The 16,268-nt window shown below is 36.1% G+C and overlaps 2 protein-coding genes across 2 annotated transcripts in view; one reads left to right on the top strand and one right to left on the bottom strand.

Moving 5' to 3' along the window:
* The window catches only part of LOC123315964, a 28,250-nt gene extending 12,997 nt beyond the window's left edge, over nucleotides 1–15,253 (bottom strand). The window contains exon 1 of the mRNA XM_044901874.1: nucleotides 15,164–15,253. Within this exon, the coding sequence (XP_044757809.1) occupies nucleotides 15,164–15,253 (90 nt within the window). The remainder of the gene's footprint in view (nucleotides 1–15,163) is intronic.
* Nucleotides 1–16,268, top strand: part of LOC123315166 (laccase-2-like) — a 150,635-nt gene that overhangs the window by 7,262 nt on the left and 127,105 nt on the right. The window lies entirely within an intron of this gene.

Raw genomic sequence — 16,268 nt, forward strand, 5'->3', positions numbered from 1 at the left:
ACTGATGATTTATTCCTCATGCCTTGAAGACATTGCTTTTTCAAATGTCCTTGAAAAACTGGGGAGAAGACTTATAGGCCTATAGTTTTCAAGTGCATTTTTATTTCCTCGTTTGTAAACAGGTTTTATTAATGAATATTTCAGCTGATTAGGAAATATTCCAAATTAAGAAGAATTATTGAAAATATATGAAATCACGTTTCAGAGTTCATCGCTACATGATTTGAATAGTGATAGAGGTATCGCATCATAGCCGCTGCAATGTTTACTTTTGAAACTTTTAATTATTTGAACAATTTATTCGGGTGAAACTTGTGAGAGGGTGAATGTTTCCATTATATCTGGAGAATAATCAACAAAGGAAAGATCAATAATCTCTTTAGAAAACTTCTGAATGAGTGATCCAAAAAACGTGGAAAAATTGTTTGACACCTCGGATGGTGACCCTTCTACATAACATTCATTATTAAGGGTTTTCCCTGTTATATCATTACTACAGACCACATCGTTTTTGATTTGTTATCTGAACCTTGAAGTTTTTTTTCATAGTGGGGGAGACTAGGGAGCATTGATACATGGGGAGGCTTGATACAGGCTCATATCCGCGGTCTGTAGCCGTTTTCGAAAGTATTATACTATTGAACACTATTGAACGCAGAGGGCATTGCGTAACGTTAATCTGTAACGCTAACAGTAGTTTGTGAAATATTCAACGAAGAGTGTTTCGAGGTGAGAAATTGTAAGTTTTTACTCAAGTTACCTAAGGGTTTTATGGTCGTGCATTAATTCTTCGGCATAAACAAACATTTAACTGGGAAATATGCATAAAACTACTCAATTTACAGTTTTATTCGGTTTTCAAAATATATGAGTATAAGATGAAAACATAAATCACTTTAAAAATTGCTTTCAAGAAGGTTTGAGACATTTCTCGTGGGGAGGCTTGATACATGTTTCATCTTCAAAAAATATTCCGTATCTAGTTGGATAGGCCTACATGAAGGCGTTTTCACCATCCAACATATCAAGGGGATTTTTAACAACTGGAATTTATCCGTACAATCCCCATGTATTTAACGAGGCCGACTTTTCTTGTGTGGAAGTGACTAACCGACCATTTCCTGATTTTTCTACACCTATCGGCCCAAAGCAAGCCAGTATCATTGCTGACCTACCTACTGAGCTAAATAATCCTAGTACATCCAGCAGCATACATAGCCGAGGCAGAACAAGAACCAAGAAAATCAAACAAAAGAGTTATACGAAAGAAAGAGTATGTAGACCGGGGTATTTCGGACAATGAGGATGACACAGTTGAAGAATATGACTGAGAGGCCGAAAATGTAGCCTATATATATTGCAATGGTTCAATTTCATTCTCTAGATCAAACGAATTCTGGATCAGGGGTCAGGTGTGCTCGCAATGGCCCGCCGAAGAATTTGCCGGTGTTAGAAAAGGCACAAAAATGTTTATATGTGACATTTGCAAGTGATGCCAATGGAACTTATATTTTCAATTTGTGTCTCATACCTCCCAGTACATCGTATCAATCCTCCCGTATGTGGGGAGGCTTGAGACAGTTTGCATGTATTTGTGTTCAACGTTTCGTACAGAATAAGATGTTTATGTTTTGAGACTTCTATATTTATTTTGTTGAACGATTAATTGAAGAATTATATAATATAAGAAAAATCCTGTTTCTTCATATAATTCAGTTTCCAAAATAAAAATTCCAAAAAACGTATCAACCCTCACCAGTCTCCCCTATAAAGCTTTGGATTTCAATAGATAGACTCGTAGTTTTTCTTCTCAATTTTATAAATATCGTCATATATTTTGTGGTGAGTTCTCAGTGACAGAAGATAATCTAATTTATTTTTACATTCTAGAATTTCCTGAGTTACAAACATCTTTGTGGAATCCACTTTCTCAATATGAACCAGCTTTTTAGGGAATTTCTCAACAAAAATATCTCAACAAAGCTCCCCCATTGAGAATTTATGTCACACTCTGCTGCTTCAAATACAGACGCCCAGTCCTGCTCCCTCAGATCACTCCTGAAAGCCTTGATAGCCCCAGAAGTGAAAAACCTTCTGTATATTGTTTTGTTGGTGTTTATTTTATGGAATTTCAAAGAAATCTTTTGACTAAAGTGATATGATATTACAGTTCTGAGCACCTGAGATTCATATTCAGAGCTATGAAAACTGGTGAAAACATTATTTAAGCAACTACTAGTGTTAGGTGTTATTCTGGTAGCTTCATGAATTGTTTGAGACAGCTCAAAAGAACTCATTAGGAATAGAAATTCAATTTTTTCACCAACATTCGTTGAATGCAAAAGGTTAATGTTGAAATTACCAGATACGGTAATTTCTGGGCCCACGCCAATGGAAGCAAGTACTATTTCCATTCTCTCAAAAAAAAAAGACTAATTCACCACCACTGGGTCTGTATACCGATAGACCTATCAACTTGGGCTTCATTGATACAGCACTTCACAGCTACACACTCAAACTGGCCAATCACTGAGAAAACACTCAAGTCTTTTCTCTCCTTGCACTTCACTGATTTTCTTGAGTACATTGCTGCTCCTCCATGTATTCCACTTTCGCGACAAACAGAGGAAATCAATATAAAGTCATCAAAAGAACTGTTCATGAATCTTCAAGTTCTTGTAGCTTCTTTTTGAGTTTCATTTGTAAAGCTAGAGAAACTCGTCGAGAAGGAAGAACAGATGGATCGACCTGTATAAGGTATGTTCCTGGTAAACTACCCAAACCTTGAAACACATGATTATATTTCTGAATCAATCGATCATAGTCATAATTATTATTCTTCATTAATATTTCTCGATACAATGTTAATTGAATTCCTTTTGTTCAAATTCATCTTCATGCATGCATCCAAACATAAAATTGCAATGTTTTTTGTGTCAACAACATGAAAGAGAATTTGTTGCTATTCACAGTTTTGTTCTGCATTATTATTGTTTTTTATTTTGAGTGAAATGGCACCTAAACTTTCTATGTTTCTGCCAGAATTGGCGAATCCAAAAATCTAGACGCCCTCTGCGGACTGAATTACGACACTACTTTGTCAGTACTGCAAAGTCAAATCAAGTTTCGTTTCTTATGTTTTCTCTTATCTCACGTTGTCCAACAAAGTATTATAATTATTATTTGAAGAAGTTATATTGGGATTATTGTCTGAGTTTCTGAATAGAAATATTGATTACGAAAAATATTGGAAAGGTATTTATACCAGCGCTTTCAACTGGCAGGTGTTAGGTTAAACGATTTTTCTTTGCTAGAGTTTTCTGCTGAATTCAATTGACGATTTAGAAACACAATTTCATAATTTTCATAGTTTCAAACGAATTCTTTTTCTCATCTGAAGAACTAGTTCCATGAGCTGAATCATATTTATGTCTCTTGGGATTTCAGTATGAGGAATACATACATATATCCTAACATGGAATTGAAATATTTTACATAGAAACTTTAAAACTTCCACATAAACGCTTTACTTATCAAGATGTTTAGTTTCTACCTCCTTCACAAATTCATAGTTCGAGATCCAACTGCAGAATTTTTACGTTCATGGTTCATTACGTACAGAGACAAACACACATTTTCACATACGTTTATGGATAGGAGAATGCACTGATAACACCGCAGCCTGTCAAACGTGGCCGCAAGTAATTTTAATTAAATTAATGTTAATCAATATTCCAAGAGAAATTTCGTCCATCCCGTTTTGAAATAAAATATCATCCACATCATAGCAATGCATGTAAAGAATACTAAAATCCATAGCTGCCGTTGCACACTCGGCCGCAACTACCTCGCAGCCAGGTGTAAACAGGTAACATTTTGACGTATTTCTACGTTCATGACGTACACAAATTTAAGCTAATTTTTTTTCTAATAGGATGATGTATGGCTGTCTGTGAAAAAATAGCCGCAAGTTAGGTCTGCCATCTGTTAAAGTAGCGAGATATCCGAAATAAAGTAAGAGAGAGGTAGACTCATTTCGCACCCAGCTATCTGCTGTTAAAAACATCACAACGTATTTCGATGCGTACGATCGCATATATTGCGAATACTCGAGAATAGCAGTCTTGGTTGTTTTCCAGTGCGAAACTAAACCGGATCATGTGTGAAAGATCCCATAATATCGGTAGATATAATTCGGAACATCGGGTAAGAACCCGATGGTGCGAAATGAGTCTAACTCTCTCTTACTTTGTTTCGGATATCTCGCTACAGATGACAGACCTAACTTGCGGCTATTTTTCACAGGCAGCCATACATCATTCTATTGGAAAAAAAAATTAGCTTTAATTTGTGTACGTCATGAACGTAGAAATTCGTCAAAATGTTACCTGCTTACACCTGGCTGCGAGGTAGTTGCGGCCGAGTGTGCAACGGCAGCTATGGATTTTAGTATTCTTTACATGCATTGCTATGATGTGGATGATATTTTATTTCAAAACGGGATGGACGAAATTTCTCTCGGATTATTGATTAGCATTAATTTAATTAAAATTACTTGCGGCCACTTTTGACAGGCTGCGGTGTTATCAGTTTATCCATAAACGTATGTGAAAATGTGTGTTTGTCTCTGTACGTAATGAACGTGCAGTGGGATCTCAGACTATCAGTATATGCTATTTCAACATTATTACCTAGGTTTCCTTCAAGAAAGAATCTGTGAAATAATAGGAATTTGTGTCTAGGTACTGTGAATCACCAATATCATCGCTCGATTTTATTCCACGATTCATCCCTTTCGAATGAAGTATTTCCAAAGAATGTTGATCTTTCTTTACGAAACTAAATCAATCAATTCACTTCCGATAATTCCGATAAATGTCTTGATTCACTAGAAAAACTGTGTTAGGCCGTACAAATCTCGAAAAGTGTACTGACAAACATCAAAGTTTGTTTACATTTCACAGCGCCCTCAACGGTAATTGGATTCGCGAATAGCCTGTAATAGTCCGAGAGCTGGCAGCAAAAACAACTACCTCATAAGTTACCAAAGGTTTGGTTTTGCACTTTGGTTCAACTTTATTACCCAAACTTGAAACCGCCCGTCTGCCGGCGTGAGTGGTCGCCTTATGGGATAAAAAAAATTGAAAAGATGAGAAAAAATCGACAGCAACTTCCTAATAGTTACCAAGATGAATGTTGGGTCAAAATGGTCTAGGATCTTAACTGAATTGAAATCGTAAGCGTCTGCCAACAAGGGTGGTCGCTATTTCGAAACAGACGCTGTCAAATACAGGGTGGTTCAGATCATAACCAAGAAATTTCAACCACGTATTCTACATCAAAAATAAGCCCTAGTTTGTCATATAAACATACGTCGAGAAATGTTTCCTCTCCGAGATACGGGGTGTTAAAATTATAGAAAAAAAAATGTTTTTTATTAATAACTTTCACACTGCTTGAAATATTTTTATGAAATTTGAGACATAGGTTTTGAGCGTCAAGGAGCACTTTTTGCATAATATCATTTCTTTTCTATTCTACCAGTGGCCTCCGTACTGCAGCGAGACTGAATATTTTCAGATAAAAAAATGATACGCCACTGGTTTTTCCGACAATAAAAATTACTTTTCAAATCCTTATTTAATTTGGAGCAAATTCGGTTTCTTGACTTTTTGCTGAGCGAGGCACCGTTTCCGGTTAAAAAAATAAAACACATTCTCATGCATGAAGAAATCGCAAAAATTTGATAAAGCAATAAAAAGGTTATTACGGTTTTGTAGCAATTTTCTAAGATTAGATAAATTCAACACACACCCAACTCCTATTTTTAGTTTAGATTAATTTGATTAAAAAACTTAAATGACAGTTTTGGTTTCCAATTACTCGTTTCAATACAAGCATAACCATAAAAGACTGTAATTTCTTTATTGTGGAAAGCAAAGTGTGCCATGGAGGATACTTCGTGAATTTGATAAGAATCCAACAACAAGCAGTCGAATAGCAGCTCGCACACTTCGATTTTCTATGTCAAAAATTCTTGCAACCCGTCCAAGGTTTACGAGAAGGTGATGAACAGCGAAGGTTATTTTTTTGCCAATGGATTCTTTGTTCAATTGAGCAGAATAGAGACTTTTAAAATACCATATAATGGACTGATGAATCGTGTTTCAGTCGTCGGGGCGTGGTAAACTTTCATAACCAGCATGTATGAGCCCACGAAAATCCACATCCCATTCGATCAAGAAATTTCCAAATAGAATTTAGTGTTAATGTTTGGCTTGGAGTTTATTATAATCACCTATTTGGACCCTATTTCTTACCAGAACGAGTTAGTGGTGAAAATTTTTTACAATTTCTAATGGCAGAGCTTGCAAATATGTGGGAAAATATTCCAGTAGAATCAAGGTTAGCGGCTTGGTTTCAACTTGACGGTTGTCCAGCCCACTTTCATAGAAATGTGAGGAACTGGTTGGATAATAATTTTCCAGAAAGATGGATCGGACGTAATGGGCCAGTCAGTTGGCCTCCACGGAGCCCCGATATTACCCCTTTGGACTACTTCGTATGGGGGTTTTTGAAAGAAATCGTATATATGACTTCTGTGAATTCAAAGGAAAAACTTATTGGCCGTATTTAAAATACTTGCGACGAACTAAGAAATCGAAATTTAGCTGCTGCTGTCGGATCTATTAGACGTCGATGTGAATTATGTGTTCAGCAAAATGGGTCATACTTCGAACATCTTTAAGTTTGACGATTTCTTCATGCATGAGAGTGTGTTTTATTTTTTTAACCGGAAACGGTGCCTCGTACAGCAAAAAGTCAAGAGACCAAATTTGCTCCAAATTGAATAAGGATTTGAAAAGTAATTTTTATTGCCGAGAAAACCAGTGGCGTATAATTTTTTTATCTGAAAATATTCAGTCTCGTTGCAGTACGGACGCCACTGGTAGAAAAGAAAAGAAATGATATTATGCAAAAAATGCTCCTTGACGCTCAAAACCTATGTCTCAAATTTCATAAAAATATTTCAAGCAGTGTGAAAGTTATTAATAAAAAACATTTTTTTTTCTATAATTTTAACACCCCGTATCTCGGAGAGGAAACATTTCTCGACGTATGTTTATATGACAAACTAGGGCTTATTTTTGATGTAGAATACGTGGTTAAAATTTCTTGGTTATGATCTGAACCACCCTGTATTTGACAGCGTCTGTTTCGAAATAGCGACCACCCTTGTTGGCAGACGCTTACGATTTCAATTCAGTTAAGATCCTAGACCATTTTGACACAACATTCATCTTGGTAACTATTAGGAAGTTCCAATCGATTTTTTCTCATCTTTTCAATTTTTTTCATCCCATAAGGCGACCACTCACGCCCGGCAGACGGGCGGTTTCAAGTTTTGGTAATAAAGTTGAACCAAAGTGCCAAACCAAACCTTTGGTAACTTATGAGGTAGTTGTTTTTGCTGCCAGCTCTCGGACTATAAGGTTGATATTTGTTTTAATCAAATGGTTCATAGGAATACATAATTCTAAAAATTTATTTAATGGAATAATGGAACAATCTGCACCCGCATCTAGTCTAAAGGAAATTTTAATCCCATTAACAATGAACTCTTCAACCCATCTATAACGTGTTTTTTTTTCCCAAAATATTTCCAATAGTTATTTCATAGTTTTCAATTTCATTATTCTCAACTTTAATCTGTCGAATTTTATTTGATTGTCTGCATACATTAAAAAAATGATTATATTTCCCACATTTCAAAAAATTTTTCCCAAAAGCAGGACTATATTCAATTTATGATAGAGACCCCATTTGGTGCATTTATTCATAGAATATGAGGTTGAGGTACTTTTGTGCCTGTGAATGATTGTTGTGATTATGCCGTCCGCCATTTCGTCCAAATTTCGATGACTGCGCAGGCTTTCCGGAATTTGTTGGCTGATTGGGTGCTGCTATGGTTGCCCGGATTTTGCGTTTTACTCGAAGTCCTGCGTCCTACGATGTATTCTGGACGACCTGAATTTCCTTTGACCATTGAAATTTCCGCTTCTGAATTTCCGTCGATTATCTTCAATCTCTGTGATGCAATTTCCGCTGTACGGCATATCTCCAACGCTTTATTTAATCTTAAATCTGCTTCTCTCAAAAGTTTATTTTTTATACTTAATTCTTTAATTCCCAATATCAATCGATCTTTAATATGACTATCAACAAGAGTTGAAAACTCACAAGTTGATGACTACTGCAGCAGATTGGAACATATTTAGGTCTCCGTGTCTTTCTTGTCCCTTGTAAACAATAACAGATATCTCTCAAAGGTGACATTTTTTGTCGGAATTCTTCGAATTTTTTAATTATGCTGGGATATTTATTTTTGTTCAGTTGATGCCCATTGAAAATTGTTGTAATGTTTTAAGGCTTTATCTCCTATGCTAAGCATGGGCAAACTACGGCCCGCGGGCCAGGTCCGGCCCACGTGAAAGTCTAATCCGGCCCGCGTCAAGATTTTGAAACAATCACCAGTATTTTTAGCTGTATTCGGGTTCGGCTTTCAGACAGTCCGAGAATGGTTCTAGAACTGCGCAGAGGATTTGATACTAGGGCGCAACAGTTCTGAGCGCCTTTAGAACAATTCTCGGACCGTCCAAAAGTCGAACCCGAATACAGAATACATGTTTTCTAAGTTTAGGCGCTTTCTTTTTGGTGCTTCATGCACCGGTACAGCTCCGGGCTTCTCGCCCCTGAGCTGTTCCAAATAAAACGGTTATTAGTGCGCCAACTGCGCGCAGCGAGTTGGATGATCAGCTGTTGAGCAAAATGACAAGAGACAAGTCCGGATTCGCGGTTCTTTGGATTATTTGTTTTCAGTTTGACGTTAAAGTCGTTGATTATTAATAAGTTTCACTATTTTTTCGAAATCTATTGCCATATATTTGGTTGAAAAACTTGATTTACCGGGTAAACATTACCCTTTCTTTGCTATGGAGAGTAAAAATATACGAAATACTGGATATGTCTGTAGATATAAAACTTGAAAAAATTATTTAACAATGATTTCATCTCTTAAAGCTTCGTTAATAATCCTCTTTGGTAAAAGTAGGTGAAGAGTGTTCTGATTTTACGAAAATTGCATTCAAGTACGTGAAATATCAACTTATTTGAAAAGAAATGCTACATTTTCACTGATGGGCGCTACTAAACTGAAGCTTGTCGTTTATTCATTTGATCGATCTTTAAAAATTATGCATTCATGAAAAAAATGATTAGTTCACTCTTCAAACCTGAAAGAACGAATCCTATCTTCATTCAAAATCATTCAGTTCTAATTCCATCTAACATTGATTCTTTATTCATTTACTCAATAAAAAAAATTAACTGACAGCTTCAATTGACGAAAAAATCAATCTTAGGTGGTCCATAAGGTGTATTACAGCCTTTTTATAGTATTAATCCACAAATTTCAACAATACACGACTTCAAATATTTGTTGACATATGTAAACATAACCAAAAAGTTTGTTTACGGGCTTCAAGCCCTCGACGTGCACCAGCATTTTGGTTGGTGCAAGAGGGGGCAGGGGAAGGGAACGCGAGCTGCTCCGGTGCTTCACGCCCCAATCAAAAAGAACGCGTCGGTGCTCGAGCGAGATGCACCGGAGCTGCCCAGGAGCTGCTCAAACGGTCAAAAAGAAAGCGTATTTTGACCGCCTGATAAGGAAAAGCAATGTCACCTAATACCGAGTTGTCTCAAAGCGTAAGTTGCGTACTGTTTATTATCATCTTAAAATGTTGAAGATTTTATACATCGAAGACGACAAATTAACTGGAAACGTATTAGGTGGAAGAAGGACTGATAATTGGGGGCTTCATAGCTGCTGAAGTGAACCAAGTCCATGCAGCCTAGTTTTGGGATACATGACTTAGGTTAGAATATAAACATATGCTTACATTCACTTTACACAAATCTAAAGAAGTCACTTTTGAATTAATTGGGGATAAACAACTTCTATGTCATGTATCTCAAAACTAGGCTGCATGGACTTGGTTCACTTCAGCCCTGAATCCCTCAAATAAAAGTCCACCCATTTGTTATTCAAATTGCATAGAGTTGTGCTCGAGGCTCAGCCTTAGTACTGCGTGTGCATCTGGCAGCGGCTGGCATTATTTCTTGTAATCCCCAGAAAAAGCAAAATTGGCCAAATCTCCTTCGATGTTCCAACGACTCCATCACAGAACACAAATAGTGATGCATGGAATCCAAAAGTTGCAACGAACGGTTTGTTGCTGAGCTCCAAACATAAAGGCAGTATTCAAGTGTGATTAATACATGAAAATTTATTCAATTATTCGATTCTGCGTAGTTTGAATCGATTAAGTAACGGTTTCCTTCTAAATGAAAATTTTTGAGCTTTAAGAAAGGTATTAATTATTGGATCTAACATTAATTTTAGTTTAGCAAAGTTTGCGCGCAACTGAGCATAGGTGTAGTGTTCTAGTTCTCTCAATTCTAAACTAAATTATTTTGGATTTGCTTGGGAGTCTTGGGACCTCGAGTTATAATAGCAGTCAACAGCACGGTTACTGAGATGATGATATTATGCTCGTGGTGGTTAGTAACGAATCAAGCATTAAAATTTTCGTTTGGTTCGTTGTCAACGTCTGTGTAATTTGAAGTATTTTTGACCTTTTGATTTTCATTGCTGAGAGCAACAAAAATATCACATATTTTTCAAAAATTTCAAGAAACAAACAATCACGTCCTTCAAAGTACCTTTGACTTATATTTACAACATTACTAATGGAGGGAGGAGCACCAAATATGACGGCGGAATCTGGTATCGTGGGCATATTTAATGAATAATCATAATATCTCGGGAACAACTGCATATTGTTATGTGAACAGGTGTTTTCCACTATGAAACTATGAATAGCAGCGTAAGCAACCGACTGTAAATGTGCCTACAGATTACTCTAACGTGACGTGGGCCCATGTTATAATGCGCATGATTAAAAAATCTAACATCGGATTTTGCGCGGAAGCGTTCAATGTGGGAACGTGGGAATACACGTGTCAACGTCACGTCTGACTAATTTAACGCTTCCGCAAAAAATCCTATATAAGATTTTCGAATAATGCTCATTATGACTTGGGCTCACGTCACGTCAGAGTAATCTGTTGGCAACTTTAGTGACCAGCTTTTAGCATTTCTACCAGAGTATGGACAATTCTTAGAAGCTCAATCAAAGTTTCATTTTTCAAATACTCTTTCGTATCCTACTGAACTACTGAAGTTAATTTTTGTAATTTTTTTTACTTTTCTAGGATGTTAGTCATGTTTGATGTAAAAATCGAAAAAAAGTTAACCACTTGTAAAAATGTGGATTTTTTTTTGGCCCGCCTAGGTAATTTTTCATTTTATCTGGCCCTCCCCTCAAAAAGTTTGCCCATGCCTGCCTATGCAGTTCAGTAATATACAGGGTCTTTCACGAGGAAACTCACCCGTATTTATACGGAAAACTACTGAACGTATTTTCATAAAATTCAGCACTTATAAGTATTTCACGATGCTGATGAAATCTAAAATATTTTCAAGGCATGAGCACCTACGGTTTTTCCGGAAATGACTTCAACTTCCGTTGTTCAAATTAGAACACCATTTTTTTATTGCAGAAATAGATTCCTCAGAAAATTTCAAGTTATTTTGATGTAACATTTTTCAGTTTCGGTTGGGAAATTCTCACTGAGCGGGAAAATTCGAAAAAAAATCGAAAATAGAGCTCCGCTGAAACAAAAATAACTTCGAGGTTTTTGGATGGAAAATTTTCATTTTTGGGATTTTTTAAGATGTAAGTTTGATGTATCCACTTCAAAAATCGAAATCGCGATTCATGATACAGGGGGTGAAAAAATCGCTTTCAAAGTTAGGGATGACAAAATCGTGAAAAATCAATTTTTTCAAATTAGAACTCCATTTTTTTATGGCAGATATTGAATCTACGTTAAAAAATAATGTGAGTGTATGCATCACACCCTTGCCCTGAAGTGGATATTTTCTGAGTTATTCACAAAAAACTGTTTTTCGTCTTGAATTTTCAGCTATTTCTTTTTCCTTTACGCCAAAAAGATGAAATTTTCAGGAACTGTTACTTAAACCATGTTTTAGATTTTACTACCCTAATATGCAAGAGAAAAAAGTAACAGGTTGTTCCTAAATAGATGGCGAATTTTGATTCGAATTTGTATCGGAAACCTCTTTATTTCAACTATAATCGGCCATCGGTTTTCTCTCCAGTGATAAATAAATAATTCCTTATGAACCATATTCAAAAACTTACCATGTTTTGAATAATTTTTTTTTAATGATAGATAACATTAATTACATCTGCCAAATTCCTCTTTATTCAGTAGCATTTTGTGTTTAGGTACTATTAATCTGGTGATAATTCGTATTAAATTATAAAATCGATCACTATGCCTAATTTTACCAATGAAGATTATTTAAATCTCATTCTACTTCATGGAGAATGTAATAAAGTTGTAGATAGAACGATTCGACTGTTCATTGAGAGGTTTCCTGACCGACCCAGACCAACGAGAGATACCATTAACAGAACCATGACAAATTTGAGAAATGTCGGATCTTTCGTTAAGAAAACTATACAAAGAGAAAAAAGTGTAGTAGAAGATGAGAACAACGAAATTACAGTTCTTGCATATTTTCGTGTGAATCCTCAAAATTCTCTCTAAGATGCCGAGATTGATCTGGGATTTTCTCAATCGAGTGTTTGGAGAATATTAAAAAAACATAAAATGCACCCATATAAATTCAATAGGGTACAGCATTTGAAGGAAACTGATTTCGTCAGGAGAACAGAGTTTTGCGAAGCTATGATGATTCGATTTCAATGAAAACTTTTTGGACTGTATAATTTGGACAGATGAATCTAAATTCACAAAGAATGGTTCTTTCAATAGGCATAACAGTCATTATTGGGATGAAGAGAACAACCACCACTTCAGACAATGGAACTTTCAAGAGACCTGGAGTTTCAATGTTTTTTGCGCCATCAAAAATAATGCAATTCTCGATGTTCACATTTATGATGGGACTTTAACTGGTAAGATAGAACGCTACACATGTTTGCATTATTTAAAGAATGTTCTCCCTTAGGAGATAGATATTCTGACATATTGACTCAAATAATTGAGCCGCTAGTACAGAACCATAATGACTTATGGTATCAACAAGATGGCGCGCCTCCACACAATTCACTCAATGTGTCAAATATCCTCTACAGGCTATTTGAAGATCGATGGTTGGCGAACAATGGTCCACATCTTTGGCCACCACGTTCTCCCGATTTAACTCCTTTAGACTGTTTGGGGTAGGATAAAAAATATTGTCTACTCAACTCCCCTGACTGATAAAGAGGACTGCATAGAACGATTCAGAAATGCGTTCAGGTTTGTTTAGATTTTTAAATTCATAGTTTTGAAACTCAAATTGGTTTTTAAACACTTCTGCAGATCTCTTCCTCCCGATGAAATAAGAAGAGCAACGCACGAAGCATTCCTGAGACGTATAAATAAATGTCTAGAAATTAACGGTCAAAACTTTGAGCATCTTCTCTAGTTATAACTGCGAGAGTTTGCCATGGTTCTCCTAATAGTAACTTGAAGTCGGTTTCAAGACGAGGTGAAAAATCTACAGCATGGTTCAAATAACAGTTCCTGAAAATTCCATCATTTTGGCGTGAAGGGAAAAGAAATAGCTGAAAATTCAAGACGAAAAACAGTTTTTTGTGAATAACTCAGAAAATATCCATTTTAGGGCAAGGGTGTGATGCATACACTCACATTATTTTTTTTCGAATTTTCCCGCTCAGAGAGAATTTTCCAACCAAAACTGAAAAATGTTACATCAAAATAACTTTAAATTTTCTGAGGAATCTATTTCTGCAATAAAAAAATGGTGTTCTAATTTGAAAAACGGAAGGTGCTCATGCCTTGAAAATATTTTAGATTTCATCAGCATCGTGAAATACTTATAAGTGCTGAATTTTATGAAAATACGTTCAGTAGTTTCCCGTATAAATATGGGTGAGGTTCCTCGTGAAAGACCCTGTATACTTTTTTTTTTCTTCAGATTCATCATTTAGCTTACTTGCGTGCATGTAGATCTCGAACTTTTGTTTGAAGAAATTTCAATTTTCTGCCATGTTACCTTCGAAAGATAACTCACTGGATGGTATTGCTTGAAATTCGCCTGACGTTGAAGCCATCGGGGTTGGAGTTGGACGAGCCATTTTTAGTGGTTTTCTTCCGAATGTATATTTTATTTACTTTCACTCTAACGTATGTTTGTTATTTCGACTGCGCCATGTAATAATTGTGATTTGTATTTAAATACATAATAATAACTATTTTAACTCTACTTCTGCCTAACATGTAATGTTTTATTCTTCAACAAATGCTACATATGTACATTGGTTCACCACGCATACTATTACATTCTCTACGGATTACATCATTCTGCTTAAAAATCTACCTACATATAACCTCTTTCCTTCCATTTCTTCTGTTTACACCTCAATTCACTGAGGTGAAATTTCTAATATTTCAGCCGAGTATTTCCGATCTCCACTTGCGCCTCCTTTCTCATATCTCCTTGAAACTAACCAATACATATCTTGATTGTCATTTTCGAACTTGTAATTCGTGCATGCGTGTTGATCAATTCCTGCCAGCAATTTGGCTTCACTTTTTCCCGTAGCCTAGAACACGTGTTATCAATAATGGTATAATAGATATATGGTTTTTCTTGTCAAATGTGATCACCTAACTTCACATTTATTGAGTCTATGGTGATTAGAAAACTTTTATGACCATTATTGACTCGATGGGCGTTGCCGGATTGTGAAAATGACGTAGAATGTTCATAAAAGCGGCAACACACTGCCCAACTCGGTCGGGCCAACTGTCGGGACGACTAGATTGGACGTTGCGTACAGACGGCACGACCGCCGTCCAACTTGGTCAGTTGAATTTCACGATCGCTGGAGTATACATCGCTAGGATCAATGGTGACGGCAATTTTTGCAGCAGCGAATACCTCTTCAGTCTATATCTGAATACAGAATGAGTTCGTTACCACCCGACAGCGCTCCACACGATCCAACTTGGTCGGTCGGTCGTGCGGTTGGATGGCTAGGCCGTACGACAAGACGTCGGGCGAGGTCATAGCTACACACGGACCGATTTCACATCCAACTAAACCAAGTCGGTTTGTCGGCCGAACCGAGTTGAGCAGTGTGTAGCCGCTATTAAAGAGCACTTCCGAAATAAGAATTTCCGTAAGTTAATACAGACAAAATGCCATATGTTAAAATTGAAAAGAATATAGTTCGATATATTTGAGTAATAAGGATTTCAATGACATTTCGAAATTTATGAAAATAACCCATTCCTAAATATCACTGAAAAATAGGACATTGTCATCAGAGAATCGGATGTGGAAATGAGCCGTCAGCTTTGATGCCTTTCATTTGCGAAATTTGTTTTTCAGGAGGTTAGTAGGAATTTTTGTTGAAAATTTGTATAATACAGACAGCTGACTTATAAAGCGGTAGTTCTTGAAAAATTAAACCATCCGATATTTTCTTGTTAAAATTAAAGATCTTCAGAAGGATTATTCGTGACTTCTGAATTGAGGAATATGTGATTAGGTTAGCATTTTACATTTCGAATTGTTGGTGTAATTGCAATCATATTTTGGGTCGTCACGTGGAGTTGTCTCGACTGGTTTGATTCACAACATATTCGAAATAACAATAAATAAAACGAGAAGAACCAAGATGACACTTCAGTTGTGTTTAGGAATTCTGCATATTCATTTGAAAATAGTTTAGTTTGAGGTGCAAAACATTAGGTATCAATTCATATCAAACGAACTAAACCAACACTTAAGAAAGTACAACTTAATCTTGTGTGCTCCTCGGCTCATGTTAAAATCAACTGATCCGAAATACCATATACGGCCTATACCTACTAACCTGAATTCCACAACTCAAACTTTTATTGCAATTTTTATTATTATCAATAAATTATCAATATAATTTCGATTTTCAAAGCTGACCTAGATATCAATAATTCTTGAAATGAGTAAGATATCAAATTTATTTATTTAATTGTTCAATTCAGGAAATCCAAAAGACTAAATCTAATTACAGTTCTCCCATAAATGAAGAAAAATTACA

This window comes from Coccinella septempunctata, chromosome 6 (assembly GCF_907165205.1).
Source record: "Coccinella septempunctata chromosome 6, icCocSept1.1, whole genome shotgun sequence".
In the NCBI taxonomy this organism is placed as follows: Eukaryota; Metazoa; Arthropoda; class Insecta; order Coleoptera; family Coccinellidae; genus Coccinella; species Coccinella septempunctata.